Consider the following 26,184-nt stretch of genomic DNA (forward strand, 5'->3'; position numbering starts at 1 on the left):
AATCTTGCTGTAATTGCTTACGGTTATGCAAGTCACATTGTAGCCACTTGCACTGTTTTCTTGGACTTCCAGTATAAAATAATCTTGGTCAAACACGGGGCTGTTGTCATTTCTGTCCATTATATCAACACGTACGGCCGCAACACAACTGAACATTTCTTGTGTCTCCATTTCAACAGCAAAAAGCTGAAAGAATAAAAATAACATACTGTGAGAAACTGTCATTCCAGTCAAACAAGTGAACAGAGGCAGTTAATGCAAATAGACCGGTCACAACAACTTTTATAGAGCATCTGCACTCATGGAATGGCTACAGCACAGAAGGAGGCCATTCAGCCTTTTAAATTCTTGCCAACTCCCTGCTGCAGCCACCCACCTCATGCCATTCACCCAACTTTTCCCTGTAGCCCTGCACATTTCCTTCTCCTCTTTTCAATTCTCCTTTGGAGGCCTAGAAACATAGAAGATAGGAGCAGGAGGAGGCCATTTGGCCCTTCGAGTCTGCTCCGCCATCCATTGTGATCATGGCTGATTGTCCAACTCAGTAGCCTATTTCTGCTTTCTCCCCATAATCTTTGATCCCGTTAGCCCCAATTGTTATACCGAGCCACCTCTTGAATACATTCAATGTTTAGGCATCAACTACTTCCTGTGGGAATGAATTTCCACAATCGAATTCCACAGTCGTGCCTCAATCGAACTTGTCTCCACCACACTCTCAGACAGTTCATTCGGATCCCAACAACTCACTGTGTAAAAAGGTTTTCCTGTTTGTCGGCATTATTTCTTTGTTTTAAAGTCAGTGTTATCTGGTATTTGCACTTTCTATTAAGGGCAACAGATCGCTCTAGATTCTAAACACCGATATTAAATCGTCTCATAATCTTCTCTTCTCCAAGGAGAAGAGCCACAGCTTCTCCAATCTATCCATGTAAGCAAAGTTTCTCATCCCAAGAAGAGACCCCACTGTGCCACCATGCTACCGTGGGGTGGCACGGTGGCACAGTGGTTAGCACTGCTGCCTCACAGCACCCAGGGCCCCTGTATCGATTCCTGGCTTGGGTCACTGTCTGTGTGGAGTTTGCACATTCTCCCCATGTCTGCATGGGTTTCCTCCGGGTGCTCCGGTTTCCGCCCACACTCCAAAGATGTGCGGGTCAGGTTGATTGGCCATGCTAAAAATTGTTCCTTTGTGTCAGGATAAATAAGTAGCGTTATGGGGATAGGGCCTGGGTAGGATTGCGGTCAGTGCAGACTTGATGGGCCAAATGGCTTCCGTCTGCACTGTAGGGATTCTATGACTCTATGAAGAATTATTCTTGTGAATCTTCTCTGCGCCCTGCCATTGTCTTCAAATCCTTCCTAAATGGTGATGCCCAGAATTGCGCACAACACTCCAGTGAAGGTCAAACCCGTGTTTCATACAGGTTTCACACAATGTCCTTGCTTTTCTTTTTACTCGATACCTCACTTTCAAAAGTATTATTTATGTAGAAAAAGTCCCAAATTGCAGAGGAAAAGAAAATGGAGATTAAACCAAGGAGATGGATTTTAAAGAGAGTCTGGAAGGAGAACAGGGAGGAGGGAGGGAGAAAGGGTTTAGAGAGGAAGTGTAGGGACCAGCTCACTAGCATTGGAGCAAACTCAAGAGCAGAATACACAGGAGGCCATTGGAGACACAACATCATTTGTTGGGAGGATAGAGGGCTGGGGGGGGGGGGGGGGGGGACGGGGGGGTGGTTACAAAGGTAGGGAGGGATGGAGGCATGAGGGGATTTGAACCCAAGGTTGAGAAGTATAAATTTGAAGCATTTGGTGGGAACCAATGCAGGCATGATGGGTGAGGGTGGGATGCAGGCAGCAGGGCTTTGGGTGAGCTGTGGTTCAGGGCGACAGAATCAGACAGTGGTCAAGCAGGAAGAAACAGAATGTCTTCACCACTGGCTCTCACTGGTGACCCCTGGTGACTCAATGGTTGGATCACCAGAGAGCTTCAGCAATGTTGCGAATCATCGAATCATAGAATCCTACAGTGCAGAAGGAGGCCATTCGACCCGTTGAGTCTGCAACCGACCACAATCCTGCCCAGGCCCTATCTCCATAAACCCATACATTTACCCTAGCTAGTGCTCCTGACACTAAGAGGCAATTTAGCATGGCCAAACCAACTAACCCGCACATCTTTGGACTGTGAGAGCAAACCGGAGCACCCAGAGGAAACCCATGCAGACACGGGGAGAATGTGCAAACTCCATACAGACAGTGACCTGAAGTCGGGAATCGAACCCGGTCCCTGGCACTGTGAGGCAGCAGTGTTAACCACTGCACCACCATGCCACCCAGAAAATCCAGGGCAGCAGCTTAACAGTGCAAACTGGACAGAAGTGATTTCCAGCTAAATTTCCCTGCAAAAAAAAATATTTCCTGTGCTTTTTCTGCTCAATACATGTGCCAGAAGGAACAAGCAAATTCATCCCCAAGGACTCTCCTGGTCAAAGTAAGAACTAAAGCTCAAAATTACATCCACTTACACGCCATGGATGTTGAATGTTGGTAACTTAAGAATTAATTACAAACATAAGTCCTCAGTCATTTCATTCATCATATTTACTCTGGTTTCTTAACTCAAATCAACTAACGAAGTGAACTCAAATCAATATAATCAGCTTTTGTTGGAACAACATCAAACTTGAAAGGCACGCTGCTGTACTGAAGGGTAACAAAACAGGTCTCCATTGTGTGTTTAGCCCACTGTACTATGCTGAGCATAAATAAAACCATTGAATCAAAACAAGTCTACCATGGCCAGATATGATAAAGGGACCGATTCATAAGAAGGCAATATGGAGCAACACTGTGTCTGTTCTACAAAGGTTCAGGAAATGGCACTTTAGTGTAATTTTTTCGAATTGTCCACAGCATGGTGGCGCAGTGGTTAGCACTGCTGTCTCACAGCGCCAAGAACCCTCGTTCAATTCCGGCCCCGGGTCACTGTCTGTGTGGAGTTTGCACATTCTCCCCATATCTGTGTGGGTTTTCTCTGGGTTCTCCGGTTTCTTCTCACAGTCCAAAGATTGGCTTGATGACAAAAGCCAGAGGGTGGTTGGAGAGGGTTGTTTTTCAAACTAGAGGCCTGTGACCAGCGGTGTGCCTCAGGGATCAGTGCTGGGTCCACTGTTATTTGTCATTTATATTAATGATTTGGATGAGAATATAGGAGGCATGGTTAGTAGGTGTGCAGATGACACCAAGATTGATGGCATAGTGGACAGTGAAGAAGGTTATCTCGGACTGCAACAGGATCTTGATCAATTGGGCCAGTGGGATAACGAATGGCAGATGGAGTTTAATTTAGATAAATGCGAGGTGATGCGTGTTGGTAGATTGAACCAGGGCAGGACTTACTCAGTTAATGGTAGGGCGTTGGGGAGAGTTACAGAGCAAAGAGATCTAGGGGTACAGGTTCATAGCTCCTTGAAAGTAGAGTCACAGGTGGACAGAGTGGTGAAGAAGGCAATCAGCATGCTTAGTTTCATTGGTCAGAACATTGAATACAGGAGTTGGGACGTCTTGTTGAAGTTGTACAGGACCTTGGTAAGGCCACACTTGGAATACTGTGTACAGTTCCGGTCATCCTATTATAGAAAATATATTATTAAACTAGAAAGAGTGCAGAAACGATTTACTAGGATGCTACAGGGACTTGATGGTTTGAGTTATAAGAAGAGGCTGGATAAACAGGGACTTTTTTCACTGGAGCATAGGAGGCTGAGGGGGTGATCTTATAGAGGTCTATAAAATAATGAGGGGCACAGATCAGCTAGATAGTCAATATCTTTCCTCAAAGGTAGGGGAGTCTAAAACTAGAGGGCATAGGTTTAAGGTGAGAGGGGAGAGATACAAAAGGGTCCAGAGGGGCAATTTTTTCACAGAGGGTGGTGAGTGTCTGGAACAAGCTGCCAGAGGCAGTAGTAGAGGCGGGTACAATTTTGTCTTTTAAAAAGCATTTAGATAGTTGCATGGGTACGATGGGTATAGAGGGATATGGGCAAAATGCGGGCAATTGGTATTAGCTTAGGGTTTAAAAAAAAAGGGTGGCGTGGACAAGTTGGGCCGAAGGGCCTGTTTCCATTCCTTAAACCTCTATGACTCTAAGCGTCTGTGATTTCCACAACGTTACATTTAAACTCAAATCAGGATTCTGCTCCTGCCACAGCACTGAATTGACCTGAATCAAAGTCACTAATGATGTTCGCTGTGGTTGGAACCATGGTGGGCTCTCCCTCCACATCCTCCTCAACCCTTGTGTGATCTTTGACACAACTCTCCTCCATTTTCTTCCCATACAATCATTCCGAGAGTTTCTCTGGCTCAGACTCCTCTTTCCGCCCCCGAACCGTTCCAATTGAGAGACTGCTCTCTTTCTCTTTCCCATCTTCATGCTACCCTTTGCTGACATCATCTGCAGGCATAGGTTTGGCTTCTTGGAAGCCTGCCAGCGGGATGGGCAGTAAAATTCTCTCCTATGTCCCAAGCAGTCTGTTTTGATCTTCCACATATGAGCTGGATTTTACAGGGCACCGTTTTCTCTGCCCACCCCAAATGAAAAGTCGATCATCAGCCTGCTCCCCCCATCCAGTAAACCCAGCTGCCCCACAGGGATACTATGCTGGCAGCAGTCTTAATTATTATAGAGAGAGACCTCCACCCGCAATCTATAGAACATAGAACATAGAACAGTACAGCACAGAACAGGCCCTTCGGCCCACGATGTTGTGCCGAGCTTTATCTGAAACCAAGATCAAGCTATCCCACTCCCTATCATCCTGGTGTGCTCCATGTGCCTATCCAATAACCGCTTAAATGTTTCTAAAGTGTCTGACTCCACTATCACTGCAGGCAGTCCATTCCACACCCCAACTACTCTCTGCGTAAAGAACCTACCTCTGATATCCTTCCTGTATCTCCCACCACGAACCCTATAGTTATGCCCCCTTGTAATAGCTCCATCCACCCGAGGAAATAGTCTTTGAACGTTCACTCTATCTATCCCCTTCATCATTTTATACACCTCTATTAAGTCTCCCCTCAGCCTCCTCCGCTCCAGAGAGAACAGCCCTAGCTCCCTCAACCTTTCCTCATATGACCTACCCTCCAAACCAGGCAGCATCCTGGTAAATCTCCTCTGCACTCCTTCCAGCGCTTCCACATCCTTCCTATAGTGAGGTGACCAGAACTGCACACAATATTCCAAATGTGGTCTCACCAAGGTCCTGTACAGTTGCAGCATAACCCCACGGCTCTTAAACTCCAACCCCCTGTTAATAAAAGCTAACACACTATAGGCCTTCTTCACAGCTCTATCCACTTGACTGGCAACCTTTAGAGATCTGTGGATATGGACCCCAAGATCTCTCTGTTCCTCCACAGTCTTCAGAACCCTACCTTTGACCCTGTAATCCACATTTAAATTTGTCCTACCAAAATGAATCACCTCACATTTATCAGGGTTAAACTCCATTTGCCATTTTTCAGCCCAGCTTTGCATCCTATCTATGTCTCTTTGCAGCCTACAACAGCCCTCCACCTCATCCACTACTCCACCAATCTTGGTGTCATCAGCAAATTTACTGATCCACCCTTCAGCCCCCTCCTCTAAGTCATTAATAAAAATCACAAAGAGCAGAGGACCAAGCACCGATCCCTGCGGCACACCGCTAGCAACCTGCCTCCAATCCGAAAATTTACCATCGACCACCACCCTCTGTCTTCGGTCAGACAGCCAATTACCTATCCAATCGGCCAACTTTCCCTCTATCCCACACCTCCTCACTTTCATCATAAGCCGACCATGGGGGACCTTATCAAACGCCTTATATGTATATGACATCAACTGCCCTACCTTCATCAACACACTTAGTTACCTCCTCAAAAAATTCTATCAAATTTGTGAGGCACGACTTGCCCTTCACGAATCCGTGCTGACTATCTCGGATTAATCTGCATCTTTCTAAATGGTCGTAAATCCCATCCCTAAGGACCCTTTCCATCAATTTACCAACCACCGAAGTAAGACTAACCGGTCTATAATTACCAGGGTCATTTCTATTCCCTTTCTTAAACAGAGGAACAACATTCGCCATTCTCCAGTCCTCTGGCACCATCCCCGTGGACAGCGAGGACCCAAAGATCAACGCCAAAGGCTCTGCAATCTCATCCCTTGCCTCCCACAGAATCCTAGGATACATTTCATCAGGCCCAGGGGACTTATCGACCTTCAGTTTATTCAAAACTGCCAAGACATCCTCCCTCCGAACATCTATTTCCTCCAGCCTATTAGCCTGTAACACCTTCTCTTCCTCAAAAACATGGCCCCTCTCCTTGGTGAACACTGAAGAAAAGTATTCATTCATCACCTCGCCTATCTCTACTGACTCCATACACAAGTTCCCACTACTGTCCTTGACCGGCCCTAACCTCACCCTGGTCATTCTTTTATTCCTCACATAAGAGTAAAAAGCCTTGGGGTTTTCCTTGATCCGACCCGCCAAGGACTTCTCATGTCCCCTCCTAGCTCTCCTAAGCCCCTTTTTCAGCTCATTCCTTGCTAACTTGTAACCCTCAATCAAGCCATCTGAACCTTGTTTCCTCATCCCTACATAAGCTTCCCTCTTCCGTTTCACAAGACATTCCACCTCTTTTGTGAACCATGGTTCCCTCACTCGGCCATTTCCTCCCTGCCTGACAGGAACATACCTATCAAGGACATCCAGTATTTGTTCCTTGAAAAAATTCCACTTTTCATTAGTTCCTTTCTCTGACAGTTTCTGTTCCCAACTTATGCCCCCTAATTCTTGCCTAATCGCATCATAATTACCCCTCCCCCAATTGTAAACCTTGCCCTGCCGTACGGCCCTATCCCTCTCCATTGCAATAACAAAAGACACCGAATTGTGGTCACTATCTCCAAATTGCTCTCCCACAACCAAATCTAACACTTGGCCCGGTTCATTTCCCAGTACCAAATCCAATGTGGCCTCACCTCTAGTCGGCCCATCCACATATTGTGTCAGGAAACCCTCCCGCACACACTGCACAAAAACTGCCCCATCCAAACTATTTGACCTACAAAGGTTCCAATCAATATTTGGAAAGTTAAAGTCCCCCATGACAACTACCCTGTGACCCCCACACATATCCATAATCTGCTTAGCAATTTCTTCCTCCACATCTCTAGTACTATTTGGGGGCCTATAGTAAACTCCTAGCAACGTGACCGCTCCTTTCCTATTTCTAACTTCAGCCCATATTACCTCAGTGTGCAGATCCCCCACGAAGTGCCTTTCCGCAGCCGTTAAACTATCCTTGATTAACAATGCCACTCCTCCACCTCTTTTACCAGCTTCCCTACACTTAGTGAAACATCTATACCCCGGAACGTCCAACAACCATTCCTGTCCTTGTTCTACCCACGTCTCCGTAATGGCCACAACATCGTAGTCCCAAGTACCAATCCACGCCCCAAGTTCATCTACCTTGTTCCGGATGCTCCTTGCATTGAAGTAGACACACTTCAACCCACCTTCCTGTCTACCAGTACCCACCCTTGACCCTGATACCTTCCCCAATACCTCACCACCCTCACTGACTTCTGGACTACACTCCCTTTCCCACTCCCCTGACAAATTAGTTTAAACCCCCCTGAAGAGCCGTAACAAATTTCCCTCCGAGGATATTGGTGCCCCTCTGGTTCAGGTGCACCCCGTCCTGTTTGTACAGGTCCCACCTTCCCCAGAACGTGTTCCAATTATCCACGTATCTGAAACCCTCCCTCCTACACCATCCCTGCAACCACATATTTAACTGCACTCTCTCCCTGTTCCTCAACTCGCTATCACGTGGTACCGGCAACGTACCAGAGATGACCACATGTTTCGTCTTGGCTCTCAGCTTCCAGCCCAGCTCCAGAAATTCCTGCTTTAAATCCCGTCCCTTCTCTTACCTATGTCATTGGTACCAATGTGCACCACGACTTGTGACTGTTTCCCCTCCCCCTTCAGAATCTGGAAAACACGGTCTGAGACATCACGGACCTTGGCATCTGGTAGGCAACATACCATCCGTGAGTCTCTTTTGCTGCCACAGAACCTCCTATCTATCCCTCTAACTAACGAGTCCCCAATAACTATCGCCCTCCCGCTCTCCCCCTTTCCCTCCCGAGCCACAGAGACGGACACAGTGCTGGAGATCCTCTCACTGCGGCTCCCCACTGGTATGTCATCCCCCTCAACCGTATCCAAAGCGGAATACTTGTTGCTAAGGGGAACGACCACCGGGGATCCCTGCACGGACTGCTTCCTCCCAGCCCCTCTCACCGTCACCCATCTGTTTTCAATCCTCGGAGTAACTGTATTCCTAAAGCTTGTGTCTATGGCCATCTCTGCGTCCCTGATGATCCTAAGTTCATCCAACTCCAGCTCCAGTTCCCTAACACGGTTTTGGAGGAGCTGCAGATGGGTGCACTTCCCACAGGTGTAATCAGTAGGGACACTGTCGTCGTCCCTCACCTCAAACATAGTGCAAGAGGAACATTGCACTGCCTGCACACCCATCCCCTCTAGATACCTTGCCAGTACCAGGTAGAAAGTGCAAAAATGAATTCAACTCACCCCTACTCGCCCTTTCAGCCTAAGCCCTGTGAGCCAAAGTCTTATAGCTCACACTCTGCTTCCCACACACTCAAGCCCTGTGAGCCAAAGTCTTATAGCTCACACTCTGCTTCCCACACACTCAAGCCCTGTGAGCCAAAGTCTTATAGCTCACACTCTGCTTCCCACACACTCCACTGCCCGCTCCCGACGCTGCCCGCTGTATACTGCAGCCTACCTTTTATACTTCACGCGCTTAAAAAACCCTTCCCAGACTCCTTTGCTGCCCACTTCTAGTTTTCACTTTAAACTTGAAAAACTGCTGTTAAAGTAAAGGCCAAAAAAATACACACACTAGCTGACTAATTAAATAAATAAACAATTCAATTAATCCAATTAATCTCTCACCAGCACTGCTGCCTTCAATCACCCCTCTCAGCTTGCTCCAGTGGATCAATGAGGGGGAACCTCCCAGGTAACTGACTTTTAAAGTTAAAATAAAAACCCTTCCCAGACTCCTTTGCTGCCCACTTCTAGTTTTCACTTTAAACTTGAAAAACTGCTGTTAAAGTAAAGGCCAAAAAAAATACACACACTAGCTGACTAATTAAATAAATAAACAATTCAATTAATCTAATTAATCTCTTACCAGCACTGCTGCTTTCAAACACCCCTCTCAGCTTGCTCCAGTGGATCAATGAGGGGGAACCTCCCAGGTAACTGACTGATCTGTGAGGAAGGCCTGCCCTAGAGAGTCACCAGCAATCTGACTGGCCAACTCTGCAGTGCCAGGACCAAGCACTGGCCACTGCTGGTACTACATGCAGTTCCCGAGGAAGAAGAGTCCAGACTTATCTTATCTTGAAGATAAGTCTGGGATTATGGACGGGCCTTGCTGTCAGACTTCAGGACTTGCTCGTGAACCTACTCCTGGGTCTAGCCAAACAGGCCAAGGCAGCGGGTGACTCAGGGGGTCATCTGATCCAACTGTCTGCCCCTCTACCGCAGCTATATTCATAGAATCATAGAATTCTACAGTGCAGAAGAAGGCCATTCGGCCCATCGAGTCTGCACCGACCTCAATCCCACCCAGGCCCTATACCCATAACTCCATGCATTTACCCTAGCTGGTCCCCCTGACACTAAGGGGCAATTTAGCACGGCCAATCCACCTAACCTGCACATCTTTGGACTGTGGAAGGAAACCACAGGAGGAACCTGGAGGAAACCCATACAGACACGGGAAGAATATGCAAACTCTGCACAGACAGTGTCCCAAACTGGGAATCGAACCTGGGTCCCTGGTGCTGTAAAGCAGCAGTGCTAACCATGTGCCACCTTGCTTCCCATTCACAGCCGGGTGTCCCTGGAGAGGGAGCATATGGTGTCCAGGGGCACCGTTGAGGCCTTCCGTGCTCATTGGGCCCCACAGGGGCTGGGCTGTATTATCAACCCCTTTAATCACATTTTGGTTTGCTGGTTTAAGTTTCCTTTACGCTTTGCTTTTTGTTTCGGGCCTCCCCCCATTATTAGGGAGCTGTCCTCCTTGCTTTGTCCCTCAGTTTATTTATTTTAGTTTAATTGTTTTGCCAGAAAGAAGGCTGGCAGGGGGGGATAGGAAAGGGGTGGGAGACTGTGTCTGAGAGGCCAGGGTGGAAAGAGTTAAAGGCTGGTGTGGGGCGGGGGGAGGAGAGGGGTACAGTAAGATCTTGCGGGTGGGGGGTAGTTGCCTCTGGACACCACCGTAGTGGGTCGGATCTCGAATAATGACGAGACAGAGTACAGGAATGAGATAGAGAATCTGGTGAACTGGTGCGGCAACAATAATCTCTCCCTCAATGTCAACAAAACAGGAGACTGTCATCGACTTCAGGAAGCGTAGTGGAGAACATGCCCCTGTCTACATCAACGGGGACGAAGTAGAAAGGTTCGGGAGCTTCAGGTTTTTAGGTGTCCAGATCACCAACATCCTGTCCTGGTCCCCCCATGCCGACACTATAGTTAGAAAGCCCACCAACGCCCCTACTTTCTCAGAAGGCGAAGGAAATTTGGCATGTCAGCTACGACTCTCACCAACTTTTACAGATGCACCATAGAAAGCATTCTTTCTGGTTGTATCACAGCTTGGTGTGGCTTCTGCTCTGCCTAAAATCGCAAGAAACTACAAAAGGTCGTGAATGTAGCCCAGTCCATCACGCAAAACCAGCCTCCCATCCATTGACTCTGTCTACACTTCCCACTGCCTCGGCAAAGCAGGCGGCATAATTAAGGACACCACGCACCCCGGACATTCTCTCTTTCACTTTCTTCTGTCGGGAAAAAGATACAAAAGTCTGAGGTCATGTACCAACTGACTCAAGAACAGTTTCTTCCCTGTTGCTGTCAGACTTTTGAATGGACTTACCTTGCATTAAGTTGATCTTTCTCTACACCCTAGCTATGGCTGTAACACTACATTCTGCACTCTCTCCTTTCCTTCTCTATGAACGGTATGTTTTGTCTGTATAGCGCGCAAGAAGCAATACTTTTCATTGTATGTTAATATATGTGACAATAATAAATCAAATCTGATTGACAAGGGGGCCCCCCAAATGAGGCCACCCCACCCCCAACCCTTGCCCTGCAGCAGCCCATGCGATGAAAGCTGCTGGGCTGCCTGCCTTCCCCACACCTTCCCCGCCACATGTAAAATAGCAGTGGAGGTGGCATGAGGCACTTTAGTGCTCAAGGGCCTCAATAGGCCCAAAGGCAGGCAGCAGGCTGCCTGATCCCCTCCCCCACACATTGCAATGTGGGGCGGCACAGTGGCACAGTGGTTAGCACTGCTGCCTCACAGCACCAGAGACCTGGGTTCGATTCCCGGAGCCTATGTGTAGTTTGCACATTCTCCCCGTGTCTGCATGGGTTTCCTCCAGGTGCTCTGGCTTCCTCCCACAGTCTGGAAGAAATGCTGGTTAGGTGCGTTGATTCGAACAGGCACCAAAGTGTGGCGATGAGGGGAATTATCACAGTAACTTCATTGCAGTATTGTTGTAAACCTTACTTGTGACGAATAAAATAAACTTTAATTTTAACATGGGAGTCAGATTGGTGGTGGGCAGGGAGACAGTGGGAAGGCCACCTCCTTTTTACAAGCCCCTCACCTTCAAATGCTCCACTGGTGGGGGCTGAGAAGGAGTGTGGGGGAGGAGGTGTGGAAGAGAGTGGGGGCATAAAATTCAGCCTGATATTGCTGAACATCGTACTTGGACTGTTACAAGCTATTTCCTCCTTTAAGAAGAATGTAAAATGTCTCTGAACGTCAAGAGGTGCTGTCAAAGCCACAACTTAGCAAACAGCGTCAGGTCTTTAATGGCCTTAATAAAACAAGCAATTACATGCATGTAAGGCTCAGAGTGAAACTGTATTTAACGTTGAAGCCTGGGAGTGCAAAAAGGTGCAGTTTCTGGAGGGCATTGGTGGTAAACCGTTGCTGCACAACACAGGAACAGGTTGATTCATTGGTTTCACCAAAGAAAAACCCTAAAATTTTGAATGTTGAAAGTCCAAAATAAAAGAAATAAAAATGCCGGTGGGGTTAATGTTGAACTTGTACAAGATATTAACTGGACTCTTGGGAGAGGTATTGAAGAAATGGGAGGAGACTCATAGAACCATTAAATCGTACAGTGTAGAAGGAGGCCATTCGGGCCATCGAGTCTGCACCAACCACAATCCCACCCAGGTCCTATCCCCATAGAATCATAGAATCATAGAAACCCTACAGTGCAGAAGGAGGCCATTCGGCCCATCGAGTCTGCACCGACCACAATCCCACCCAGCCCCATGCATTTACCCTAGCTAGTCCCCTTGACACTAAGGGGCAATTTTAGCATGGCCAATCCACCTTACCCTCACATCTTTGGACCGTGGGAAGAAACTCAAGCAGACACGGGGAGAACGTGCAAACTCCACACAGACAGTGACCCAAGCCGGGAATCAAACTTGGGTCCCTGGCGCTGTGGGCACTGTGCCACTCTGATGCACTGAATGCGGTTTTTGGGCACCAATGTATACAGAAGCTATAACAGGAATGGATATATAGCAAGAATGTAGCCATGTGTGTAATAGCAGCATTGGCTGATTTAGATACTTACCATGGATGAGGAGAGGGAATTTACTATTTAGGTATTTCTCATTGGATTCGAGGCCAGTCTACCTCGCACTGAGGGGAGGGGGCAGGGACCAACATAGTCGATATGTGTCGGATCCCAATGGTGTGATCAATTCTGACTATTGTAGCAGTGCTGATCCATAGAAACCACAGGAATCTTCAGCCACAGTTCGGGCTGTTGGAGCAGCACTGCTCCAACAAATACCAAATCTTTAAAAAGCACACGTTACATATTTCCATCTTGCACGTTATCCTCTTTGAATGACATTAACAATATGAGCCAGAATGTGGACAATTTTGCCCCAATCCCCCAACAACCACCGTGCTCTGAAATATGGAAGGCACAGTTTGGAGTAAATGCATCATGGGAATTCTGGAGGATTGAGCGCTGAAAAGCATGACTTAACTTGGATATACATGTCGAGGTTAGATGGCACCCATTTCTATTCATATTTGAAACAACAGACTCCAGAATATGTGACGCCTTTAAGATGTTCCTCCAGCACAAAATGACCCTGTAATTCTCACCCCTTCCTGGGTGGCACAGTGGTTAGCACTGCTGCCTTACTGTGCCAGGGACGCCAGGTTCGATTTCTGTCTTGGGTGACTGTCTGTGTGGAAGTCTGCACGTTCTCCCCGTGTCTGCGTGGGTTTCCTCCGGGTGCTCCGGTTTCCTCCCACAGTCTGAAAGTCCCGCTGGTTAGGTGCATTGACCGTGCTAAATTCCCCCTCAGTGTACCCGAACAGGTGCTGGAGTGTGGTGACTAGGAGATTTTCACAGTTACTTCATTGCAGTGTTAATGTAAGCCTACTTGTGACTAATAAATAAATAAACTTTAAAACTTTAAAAGGTAGTGGGTGTGAGGCCCACTCCAGGGACCTGAACATAAAGTCTAAGTGGACAGTCCAGAGCAGTACTGAGGGAGCGCTACACTGTCAGAGGTGCCACCGTTGGGATGAAGCATTAAACCAAGGTTCTGTCTTCCCTCTTATATGATTGTAGAAGATGCGTGGTATGATTTCAATGTTGGACACGGGAGATTGAACCTTTATAAAATTATGGTTTGGTCACAACCTGAGCACTATAATCAGTTCTCCTCACCATACTTCAAGAAGAATGCAGGGGTCCTTAAGAACGTGCAGAGGAGATTTACCTGAATGTTTCAGGGATGAGGGATTTTAGCTCCAATGTTAGGTTGGAGAAGCTGGTGCTCTTCCCCATTGCACAAAGGAGGAAGGAGATTTGATGGAGGTGTACACGATTATGATGGGTTTGAATGAGGTTGGCAAAGGAAGGCTGTTCCCATCAACTGATGGTACAAGGACCAGGGGACACAGATGAAAGGATCTGGGCAAGAGATGCAAAGGGAGATGTGAGGAGCAACATTTTCTAGGCAGCAAGTGGTAATGACTTGGAACTCATGGGCTGAGGGTGGTGGAAATGTAGACAATTAATGATTTTAAAAGGAAATTCGATGGGCAACTGAAAGGAATTAAACTTGCAGGACGTACAAGGTTTACGTGCCATCTACCATCTACAAGATGTATCATCCACAAAACACACCTTCCAAACCCGCGACCTCTACCACCTGGCAGGACAAGGGCAGCAGACACATGGGAACACCCACCACCTGCAAGTTCCCCTCCACCTTGACTTGGAAATATATCGGTGTTGCCTCAATGTCCTTGGGTCACAATCCTGGAACCCCCTCTCTAAGCAGCATCGTGATTGGACACCCATAACCCATGAAACGATAAGGAAAACATCACATCGTTATTTGTGGAATCTAGCTCTAGGCTGGCGAGTTTCCAACAAAGTGACTCCACATCAAAAGGACTTCATTGGCTGCAAAACACTTTGGGTCATGCTGAGGTCTCAAAAGGAATGATGTAAATGCACGCTTTTTTCTTCTCTTCTTGAACCAGCTTTGCTTCTTCCCCAAGAAAAGCTGAAACGTCAGGCGCATGAGAAAATGAGATTTGGCCTGCAGTCGAACTCTGTGAACTGTTCCATCTATTTGGAGAGATGCAGTGAGTGTGGAGGAGGGAGCAGTACTTTGGGAATTTGTGGTTGTGTACATTTATGTAATTGTGGTCTCCGGAGCTGCATGGATGAGGCAGTCCTTTGGCTGTCTCCCATCTATTACAGTTCAGCCCTCCAACAGCGCTCGCTCTGACCCTGGCTTGTGATTCCTTCTTCATTTTCTACATGTTGGCAAAAGATCTTGGTCCCAGTCTTTAGTATTTCCTGTACTCTTGCTGGTACATTTCCAGCCCCTGATCTAGCTTGTGGTTTCTTACCCTCACCCTGCCCCTTACTAGGCCTCAACGCAAATCCCAGCTAAAACCTGAGCAATCAAGAAGGGATAGAGAAAAAAAGAGAAAAATTTAAGAAGAGTGAAAGGAAGAAGGAGGTAAGCTTTTTGAGGGGGACACAAGTTAAAAGTGAGGGGTGGGAGGTTTGGGAGGATGTGAGGAAAAACATTTTTACCCAGACGGTGGTGACGGTCTGGAATGCACTGCCTGGGAGGGTGGTGGAGGCGGGATGCCTCACATCCTTTAAAAAGTACCTGGATGAGTACTTGGCATGCCATAACATTCAAGGCTATGGGCCCAAGTGCTGGCAAGTGGGATTAGGTGGGCAGGTCAGGGCCTTGCATGCATCGGTGCAGATTCGAAGGGCCGAAGGGACTCTTCTGCACTGCAGGATTCTGTGATTCTGTGATTCTGAAGCAGGATTAAAGAAAGGTGCACAAATTAAAAATCCAATGTTAATGTATCTTGTCAGGGAGAGGCCTAGGATTGCAGGGGGACTCAGGCCACAGGTGAGTGAGGGTGGAGCGGGAGTCACGAGAAGGAGGTTGTGGGAGCGAAAACCAGCTGTGGTTGGAAGCAAGGGCAGGGTGGTGGCTTTCAATGGCCAATCCCTTCCCATGCTGGCTCCCTCAATCAGCCATGAACAGTCTTTGAAAGAGGTAGCTTCCTCAAAGCTGCAGGCAATATTTGTCTAGTGACTCCCATGTGAGTACAGGAATGCCGTCCCATTCGCATTTAATCCTTCAGCCTACCATTCCAGTGAGCTCAGGGGCAATTGCTGTCAATTAGCTCATTAATGAGCCTAAATTGGCAGCCTGCAGTGAGTGGACAAGGTTCCCCCCAAGGGGCCATTCTTGCCTCCAACTTAATCACTGGAGATTTCCCTGTCACTGGGAGACTGATGTGTAGCCCCTCCCACAGTGAAGTGGGTCTCGCTGCCATGTTTCCCACTGTGGTGTGCTGTATTAAATCCAGCCCTACATCACTCCCGTGAATCTCTACTTGCATTTGATTTGCTGAGATTTGTATTCAGAAAGCACTGTATTCAGAAAGTCCAAAGATGTGTGGGTTAGGTTGATTGGCCATGCTAAATTGACCCTAGTGTCAGGGGGATTAACAGGGTAAATATGTGGGATTATAGGAATAGGACCTGGGTGGGATTGAGCTTGGTGCAGACTAAATGGGCCAAATGGCCTCCTTCTGCACTGTAGGGATTCTATGATTCTATTCTATGATGATGATGATGTAACATCGAAAGTATGAACTTCCGGGCGACACGGTGACAGTGGTTAGCACTGCTGACTGACAGCACCCGAGTCCCGAGTTCGAATCCCAGCTTGGGTCACTGCCTGTGTGGAGTTTGCACGATCGCCTTGTGTCTGCATGGGTTTCCTCCGGGTGCTCCAGTTTTCTCCCACAGTCCAAAAATGTGCTTGTTAGGTGGATTGGCCATGCTAAATTGCCCCTTAGTGTCAGGGGTGTCTAGCTAGGGTAAATGCATGGGGTTATGGGGATGGGGCTTGGGTGGGATTGTGGTCGGTGCGGACTCAATGGGCCGAATGGCCTCCTTCTGCACTGTAGGATTCTCTGATTCCAAAGAAAAATTGCTAAGTATTTATCAAAACAAGCATTCAATGGGGACTGTGTTCTTTATTCAGCAAAAGCTATCATTCAAAAACTCTGGAGCCCCCCGAACAAACATCAGATTCTTCACTGGGCTTTGTTTCATAGTGAAACTCAGTAAGGCAGCAAACTACCCGCCTAGAACTCTCATGTGGGCATCAATGATAGCCCCCAATTTTTTTATGGTTGACAACAACACTTACCATTCACAATATCTGCCAGGATTGATGAGTAAAGCACTGAAAGCCGAGGAAACAAATATTAGGAAAATTGAAAGTAAATGGAATTTATTTTTTGTATAGAGGCATCATACGAGCATATGAAATAGGAGTGGAAGTAGGCCATTCGGCCCCTCAAGTCTGCTCCACCTTTCAATAAGATCACAGCTGCTCTATCTGTGTTTGAGTTCCATATCTACCCTCGATAACCTTTGAATCTCTTGCCCAGCAAGAATCTATCTGCCTCCGCCTTAAAAATGTTCAGTGACCCTGTTTCCACCCCCTCCTGAGGCAGAGAGTCCCAAAGTCGCCATCAAAACAACAGAAAGCATTAATCGTTCAACTTTTTCCAGATTACTTTGTTAGATAAAATTTGTGCGCTTTTATTTAGCGAATCATAGCATGTCACATGATGGGATGAAGGGATTGTCCAAGAGGAGAAGTTGAGTAGAGTGGGCCAATCGTCTAGAATTTGGAAGAATGAGAGGCGGTCTGATTGAAACGTCTCAAAGGGGCTTGACCGGACTGTTGGTGGCAGGATGTTTCCGTGGCTGGCCAGTCTAGAACGAGCGATCATGGATATTTCTTCACACAAAGGGTGGCAAATCCTTTATTTATCATGTAGCCAAGGGAGAATTCAATTAAGCTTAATAAAAGCAACTAATTCTGGAAGGCTGTACAAATGGTCAATCATAGAATCATAAGAACATAAGAAATAGGAGCAGGAGTAGGCCATCTCGCCCCTCGAGCCTGCCCCGCCATTCAATAAGATCATGGCTGATCTGACGTGGATCAGTACCACTTACCGCCTGATCCCCATAACCCTTAATTCCCTTACCGATCAGGAATCCATCCATCCGCGCTTTAAACATATTCAGCGAGGTAGCCTCCACCACCTCAGTGGGCAGAGAATTCCAGAGATTCACCACCCTCTGGGAGAAGAAGTTCCTCCTCAACTCTGTCTTAAACCGACCCCCCTTTATTTTGAGGCTGTGTCCTCTAGTTTTAACTTCCTTACTAAGTGGAAAGAATCTCTCCGCCTCCACCCTATCCAGCCCCCGCATTATCTTATAAGTCTCCATAAGATCCCCCCTCATCCTTCTAAACTCCAATCCTACCGTGCAAAAGGAGGCCATTCAGCCCATCAAGTCTGCACTGACCACAATCACACCCAGCCCCTATCCCCACAACCCAATGCATTTTCCCAAGCTAGTCCCCCTGACAAGGGGCAATTTAGCATGGCCAATCCACCCAACCTGCACATCTTTGCATGGCAAGTTTCAAAAAGGGACCTCAATTTAAACAATGGCTGGGTTTTTCAGCCTGCGCTCACCCCAAAACTGGTTAATCCCACCTCCTCAGAGGTCAATGGACCTTTGCATGGTCCGCCTTCCCGTGCCCACCTCAATTCTGTGGCGCGCGGGATGGGACAATTCCCCCCAATATTTTAGAAACAAAATGAATTACTAGCAGTGAGCTCTGTTCTAGAGTTATTCTTTTTTGAAATTCATTTCTTGACCCTCACTGTGAAAATCTGTACTCAAGCTGCCTATTCAATCTCCTCAGTGAAAAGAGATCTCTGCACTCTTCTAAATTCACCCACTTGAGCATCTCCAGTTTTAATTGTTCCACCATTGGTGGTTGTGTCTTTAGCTGTTTCTGCCCTAAGCTCTGGAATTCCCTCTCTAAACCGCGCTCTTTCTCCCTTTCCTCCTTTAAGATACTCTACAAAACCTGACTCTTTGACCAAGCATTTGGTCATCTACCCCAATAGTTCCTTTTGTGACTCATCATCCGTTTTATAATGTCATAGAATAGAATAGAATAGAATCCCCACAGTGCAGAAGGAGGCCATTCAGTCCATCGAGCCTGCATTGACAACACTCCCACCAGGCCCTATCCCCATAATCCCACATATTCACCTTGCTAATCCCCCTCATACTAAGGGGCAATCAAGCTTGTCCAATCCACCTAACTTGCACATCTTTCAGACTGTGGGAGGAAACCGAAGCAAACCCACGCAGACACGGGGAGAATGTGCAGACTCAGTACAGGCAATGACCCAAGCTGGGAATCGAACCCAGGTCGCTGGGAGGCAGCAGTGCTACCCATGGTACCACCGTGCCGCCCGTCTTGGTGAAGCATCTTGGGATGTTTTATATGAAAAGTGCTATCTAAATGCAAGTGATATGTATAGACCTAACCGCTGATTTACAATTTCAAGAATACAATTCAGAGATGAGGAGAAACAGGGTCATTTATTTATCTGCCTCCGATTATAGGTGAGTAAAACAATATTTATTAACTCTATATGAATCAATCAAAACATTGGCTGGAATGTTACCACCATTCACGCCGGCTTGATTTTCCCTTCCCGCTGCAGTGAATGGAGATTTGTCTGGATGCCAAATTCTCCAGCCTCGCTGCAGTGGGAGCGTGGTGTGAATGGCCGGTAAGATTGCGCCCAATGACTTTGCTCTCTCTAAACATGCCACTCACAAATTTTCCAAATCCTTTCAGCGACAATTGTTGGGATTTTCCGGCCCCCATTGTGCGAGATTCGGCAACTGAAACACAAGTCTACTGACGTTCATCGGGACCAAGCGATCCCGATGGTGGGCGGGGCCTGGAAATCCCGCCCAGTGTTTCTCCAGCTCATAGAATCCCAACAGTGCAGAAGGAGGCCATTTGGCCCATCGAGCCTGCACCGACAACAATCCCACCCAGACCCTATCACCATAACCCCACGTACGTGCTCTGCTAATCCTCTGACATTAAGGGGCAATTCACCATGGCCAATTAACCTAACCTGCACATCTTTGGAGTGTGGGAGGAATCCGGGGCACCCAGAGTAAACCCACACAGACACGGGAAGAATGTGCAAACTCCGCACAGACAGTCACCCAAGGCTGGAACCGAACCCGGGTCCCTGGCGCTGTGAGGCAGCAGTGCTAACCACTGTGCCACCGTGCCCCATCATTAACAACATCATGATGGACCAACTAAACTATTTCACTAAAAAGTATTTCCACGAACGTACCTGAAACTGTAAGACATGATTCTTCTCAAAGTCTAGTGTGTCAGAGTTTGCCACTTCGAGTGATAAGATTCCCTCATTATAAACAGTATTCTGATTCAAGCTGAAAGCTGTGGAATCTTCTCCAAGAAGAAATACTTCAAACGTTCCATTGTTACCCTGTTAGGGACGGATGAAATGTCATTGAATTCAGATATCAGAAAATTGCTTTCGATGGGGGGAAAAAATAATCAAATAAAGTTGAAATGAACAAACTTGGTCAAGGTCTTGTACAAAGATGTGGAGAATGGGTACGCTGTTTGGGGTCTCCTCAGGCACGCTCACATGAAACGTGTCAGTAGCTACTCTATGCTCTGTGTAAAATGTTGGCTTGTTGTCGTTCACGTCAAGGATTAATATTGTAACTGCTGTTGTTGTGGCCGCAGATTGGTCTTTAACACCCTTGACAAGTTCCGAAGCCTGAAATTTAAAAGGACATTTTTACTTCATTGTGATCTAAATCAGCGTCTGTGTTAAAATGTAACAAAGCCGCACCAAAAAGCATCAAATCTGCCACATAATCCGCCCACCCTGCAACAATTCTGATGACCTACTTTTCCCTGTTTTCAAAAACCATCCAAACATGTGCAAAGCCTAATCTTGTGTATGACAAGTTATTTTTTTGTTAAACTGAGCATTCCCTGTGGCTTTTCTAACCAACAACAGCATTTCAAAAGTAATGCCAGGTTTTGCTTCCACAGCAGATATTGTAGTTTGGAGTGTGAAGTGCATGTATTGATTTAATGAATAATTAGTTGTTTGGTAGCAAAGAACTCGAGAATTGCTGAAAAAAAAGAGACATGTTGATGCTTTTCATCTTGCACTCATCAGGACACTTCACATGTATAAGCCATTTGCTGATTCGTTCCCCAAGGCAACACCATGACCAATGAGGGTCCATTTGCCAATCAATCAGCATGCTCTTCTCATACAGGATAAATTGTTGTTTTCCTGATGAGTGCAAGACAAAAAACTTCAACACGTCCCTTTTTTCCAGCAATACTGATGTTTAATTATTTATGTTACAAAGGTTGAGAACGAGCGGGGGTGCCCAACATCTTCTGTCCTCACTCATGGTCACTGGAATAAAATAACTACATCTGGCCAACAATTTGAAAGAAAGAAATAGATTAAGAAAGCACAACTGAAATGCCGATAAGTGCGCCAAAATTTTAGTCTGTGGAGTACACTGGTAAACTATACTTTTGTAATGATTTCTAATAATCATTAATGCAAATAAATAATTTTAAATCATTACACTGGAGTTTCACAATTGAAAAAAAAATTCATTTGTGCAACATGGGCGTCGCTGGCTGGTCAGCATTTATTGTCCATCCGTAGTTGCATTTGGAGGGCAGTTAAGAGTCAACCACATTTCTGTGGCTCTGGAGTCACATGTAGGCCAGACCAGCTAAGGATGGCAGATTTCCTTCCCTAAAGGACATTCGTGAACCAGATGGGTTTTTCCGACAATCAACAATGGTTTCATGTCTTAATTCCAGATATTTTTTATTGAATTCAAATTTGGCCATCTGCCGTGGCGGGATTTGAATCCAGGTCCCCACAACATTAACTGAGTTTCTGGATTAATAGTCTAGCAATAATACCACTAGGTCATTGCCTCTCCCATTGAGTATGACTTACAGTGATGTTGATTGTAATGAGTTCTCTCATCTGTTCTCTGTCCAGCAAAGTGGCAACAGTGATCCTACCGGTTACGTTATCCACAGCAAAAGCTCCGCTACCTAAAATGATCAAATAAACAAACATGTCATCCCATAAAAATCACACAGTATTTATAATACTTATAACTGTTTCAATCATGAATGCAGGTCATGTATTCCAAAGCCTCACAGCTCATTGTGTAAAAATGTTTTTATGTTGAACCTAATATATATGTCCCCTTGTCCTAGATCCTTTGACCAATTGTTGCAGCTACTTTTTCCAATTCCCCTCCATTTTAAGCATGTCTTTAAAAAAAAAATCCCCAATTTTGTCTAAGAAAACCAGCCCTAATTATCCAGTCTTTCTTTATATTCCTGTTGTCTCCTCCTCAAACATGTCTTGCTGCATCAGAGGATATATGGCCTGAGGCAGGAAACACCCAGACCATCCTCAGCTGCAGCTGGAACCTACAGAGTGAAAGGACAATTCTGCATTCGTAATTGTGGTTCCAAATGCTATTTTGATGTCAACTTAAAAAAATATATTGATATACTAATTTCACTAGTGGCATGAGTTTACAACATCATGTTTTTGCTTAGGATGTTCTCCCTCTCCTGAATGTCCCATCCCCATCCCTGTACATAGGGCAAGTGGTCATTCTTTATTTATGACCAGAGATGGTTAGTCATTGATTTGCGGAGTCTCACCCGACAGCTATGAATAATTAAGACAGCCAATCAACATATGTGGGGGAATTTTCCCATCTCACCCGTCACGGGAGTCGCAGTGGGCGGGGGGCGGATCATGCAAAGATCCATTGACCACGGGGGGGTTTTCTGAACTTGGGGCAAGCGCGGCCGGAATATCCAGCCCATGGTTTCCCACTCATTCATTCTGGCATTGTTAAACTGTTCAGCAGTACAACCATGTTAGAGGGGATAGATTGAGAACAGATCTAGCAGCTCAAAACTGGGCACCCAGAAGGCCATCACCTTCAGCACTAGAATTGTCTTCAAACACAATAGTGAACCTTATAGCTTGACATATCTCCCAGTCTACCATTACATCAAGCCAGGGAACCAACACTAGTTCAACGAGGAGGGTAGGAGAACATGCAAAGAGTAGCACCAGGCACACCTAAAAATTAGGTGTTAACTGGTGAAACTGCAACTCCAGACCTCATTTCAGCCTCAATCCAAATGGTGACTGTTCCAGACACCAAAATAGCATTTGACTGAGTCAGGTCTCAAGTGTCCTAATAAAACTGAACTTGGAGTTATTTCTAGCATAAATGAGGATAATTGAGGTTGTAGGTGGCACAGTGGCACAGTGGTTAGCACTGCTGCCTCACTGCGCCAGGGTCCCAGGTTCAATTCCTGGCTTGGGTCACTGTCTGTGTGAAGTTTGCACGTTCTCCCTGGGTCTGTGTGGGTTTCCTCCCACAGTCTGAAAGATGTGCTGGTTAGATGCATTGACCATGCTAAATTCTCCCTCAGTGTACCCGAACAGGCACTGGAGTGTGGCGACTCGGGGATTTTCACAATAACTTAATTGCAGTGTTAAATCAATGTTAAACCACCACAAAGATTCCTCAGGTGGTGTCCTTGGCTTGACTTATCTGCAGTTGCTTCATCAATGCTCTTCCCTCCACCCTAAAGTCAGAATTTGAGATATTCACCGATGACAACACAACGTTAAGTACCATTTGCGCCTTCTCAGATACCGAAGCAGTCCACATCCAAATACAGCAAGACCTGGACAACGTTCAGACTTTGGCGGATAAGTGACAAGTAACATACTTGCCACACAGGTGCCAGGCAATGAGCTTCTCCAACAGTAGAGAGCCATCCTCTCTTACATTTGGTGGCATTACCATCGCTGAATTCCCCCACTATCAATGTCCTGGGGGCTTTACCATTGACCAGAAACTCAATTGAACCAGTCACATCAATACTTGGGTTATAATAGCCAGTCAGAGACTGAGTATTTTGTGGTGAATGACTCACTTTCAGATTCCCCAACATTCACAAGGAGTATGCTGGAATACTTTCCATTTGCCCGGAGTACAGCTCCAACAGCACTCAAGAAGTCTGGCATCATTCAAAACATCATTCAGCTTGTCTGGCACCCCACCGACCAACTTAAACATTCACTCCCTCCGTCACCGATGAACAGTAGCAGCAGTGTGTACAGTCTACAAGATGCACTGCAACAGCTCACTAAGGCTCCTTCGACAGCACCTTCCAAACCAGTGATCTCTACTGCCAAGAAGGACAAGAACAGAGGTACATGGGAACAACACTACCTACGAGTTTCCTTCCAAGTCACAAACCATTCTGACTTGGAACCATATTGCTGCTCCTTCACTGCACTCTGGTTCCGCCTATGCTACATGGACTACAGTGCTTCAAGAAGACTGCATTCCCCACCATCTTCTCAAAAACAATTGGGAATGAACAATAAATGCTGGCCTTTCAGGGTACTGGCGCTACTGGTACATTGGCAACGTGTTTGCCATGTCAATACCCCATGAAGACAGTCATTGCTGCAAATCCCCACAGGATTTCAGTGGCTTACTGTTGTGTCTTACAGACAGGGTGCTGTGGGTGATAGAGCAGGCTGGAGAGGGATAGTGAGTGGGAAGGTGACTTTGACAGCCATTTTCTGATTGAGGGTAAAGCTAAAAGAATGGGAAAGAAGAGGTCCGAAAGCTGCAAATTCACTTGGAAAAGCAGACAGTGAAATAATTTAATGATTCATTGAGTGCCCCTTTATGTACAGTATTCAAGACTTGGGGTGAGATTTTATGGCCTCACACGTCCCAAAACTGTAAAATCCCACCCGAGGTCAATGGATATTTCCATTGCCCGCTCCTTGCCCACTCCAATTCTGTGGCAGGTGGGACGGCAAAATTCCGGCCCTGGACACACAAATCCCAATGTGGAGATGCCGGCATTGGACTGGGGTGAACACAGTGAACACAAATCCCAACAGACTTACTGGCAGACTGGATAGGAGCTAAAATCGCACTGGGGTTCCAATAATGTCATGAATTCCAAAGGTTTACAACCCTCTGAGTGAAGACATTCCTCGACATCATTGTGTTGTTTATCTAACTCTGTCTCTTCTCCATTTCCCACCTGCCCTTCAATAGCTGAGAATGGAGCAGTCTGGACTCAGACATGGTCAATGTTGCTCGATATTGCACAATGAGGTAGCCCTTTGCACAGTGCGGGGGAGGGGTCTCACTGCTAATTACTTCCAACTACAGATAACAAACTGATATCAACAAGTTTATAACTCCAAACTTTACAACTACTTCATAACTACTTCAAAGGATCATCCTCCATCATTTCCACCAACTCCAGCATGATGCCACCACCAAATACATCATTTACTCACCGCCCCGTCACCATTCCGCAGGGACTGTTCGTTCTGTGATACTCTGGTCCACTCCACAATACCTCATTCCCTTCACATAGCACCATTCTGAGGCAATTGCTGGAGGTGTAACATCTGCCCCTTTACTTCCTCCCTGCTCACTGTCCAAGGCTCCAAACATTCCTTCCAGATGAAGCAGCCATTAACCTGCACTTCTTTCAGTTAAGTCTGCTGTATTCACTGCTCACAATGAGGTCTCCTCTACGCTGGGGAGACTAAACACAGGCTGGGTGATCACTTTGTGGAACATCTTCACTCAGTTCGCATGACCCCAACCTGATTTGATTTGATTTGATTTATTAGTGTCACATTTTTAGTATACAGTGAAAAGTATTGTTTCTTGTGTGCTATACAAAGCATACCATTCATAAAGAAGGAAACGAGAGAGTGCAGAATGTAGTGTTACAGTCATAGTCAGAGAAAGATCAACTTAATGCAAGGCAGGTCCATTCAAAAGTCTGACAGCAGCAGGGAAGAAGCTGTTCTTGAGTTGGTTGGTACGTGACCTCAGACTTATGTATCTTTTTCCCGATGGAAGAAGGTGGAAGAGAGAATGTCCGGAGTGTGTGGGGTCCTTAATTATGCTGGCTGCTTTGTCGAGGCAGCGGGAAGTGTAGACAGAGTCAATGGATGGGAGGCTGGTTTACGTGATGGACTGGGCTACATTCATGAACTTTTGTAGTTCCTTGCCATCTTGGGCAGAGCAGGAGCCATACCAAGCTGTGATACAACCAGAAAGAATGCTTTCTATGGTGCATCTGTAAAAGTTGGTGAGAGTTGTAGCTGACATGCCAAATTTCCTTAGTTTTCTGAGAAAGTAGAGGCGTTGGTGGGCTTTCTTAACTATAGTGTCAGCATGCGGGTACCAGGACAGGTTGTTGGTGATCTGGACACCTAAAAACTTGAATCGCTCGACCCTTTCTACTTCATCCCAGTTGATGTAGACAGGGGCATGTCCTCTGCTATGCTTCCTGAAGTCGATGACAATCTCCTTCGTTTTGTTGACATTGAGGGAGAGATTATTGTTGCCGCACCAGTTCACCA

At 46.5% G+C, this 26,184-nt stretch overlaps 1 protein-coding gene across 1 annotated transcript in view; it reads right to left on the bottom strand.

Annotated features, from left to right (window-relative positions):
- LOC144494686 (cadherin-related family member 2-like) overlaps nt 1–23,575 on the bottom strand; it is a 123,032-nt gene extending 99,457 nt beyond the window's left edge. The window contains exons 1-5 of the mRNA XM_078213886.1: nt 23,503–23,575; nt 21,679–21,779; nt 20,251–20,454; nt 19,999–20,154; nt 22–186 (exon numbers count right to left, since the gene is read on the bottom strand). Coding sequence (XP_078070012.1) covers nt 22–186; nt 19,999–20,154; nt 20,251–20,454; nt 21,679–21,779; nt 23,503–23,575 — 699 coding nt within the window. The remainder of the gene's footprint in view (nt 1–21; nt 187–19,998; nt 20,155–20,250; nt 20,455–21,678; nt 21,780–23,502) is intronic.
- Nucleotides 23,576–26,184: the final 2,609 nt, after the last annotated feature.

This window comes from Mustelus asterias, chromosome 6 (genome assembly GCF_964213995.1).
Source record: "Mustelus asterias chromosome 6, sMusAst1.hap1.1, whole genome shotgun sequence".
NCBI classification, from domain to species: domain Eukaryota; kingdom Metazoa; phylum Chordata; class Chondrichthyes; order Carcharhiniformes; family Triakidae; genus Mustelus; species Mustelus asterias.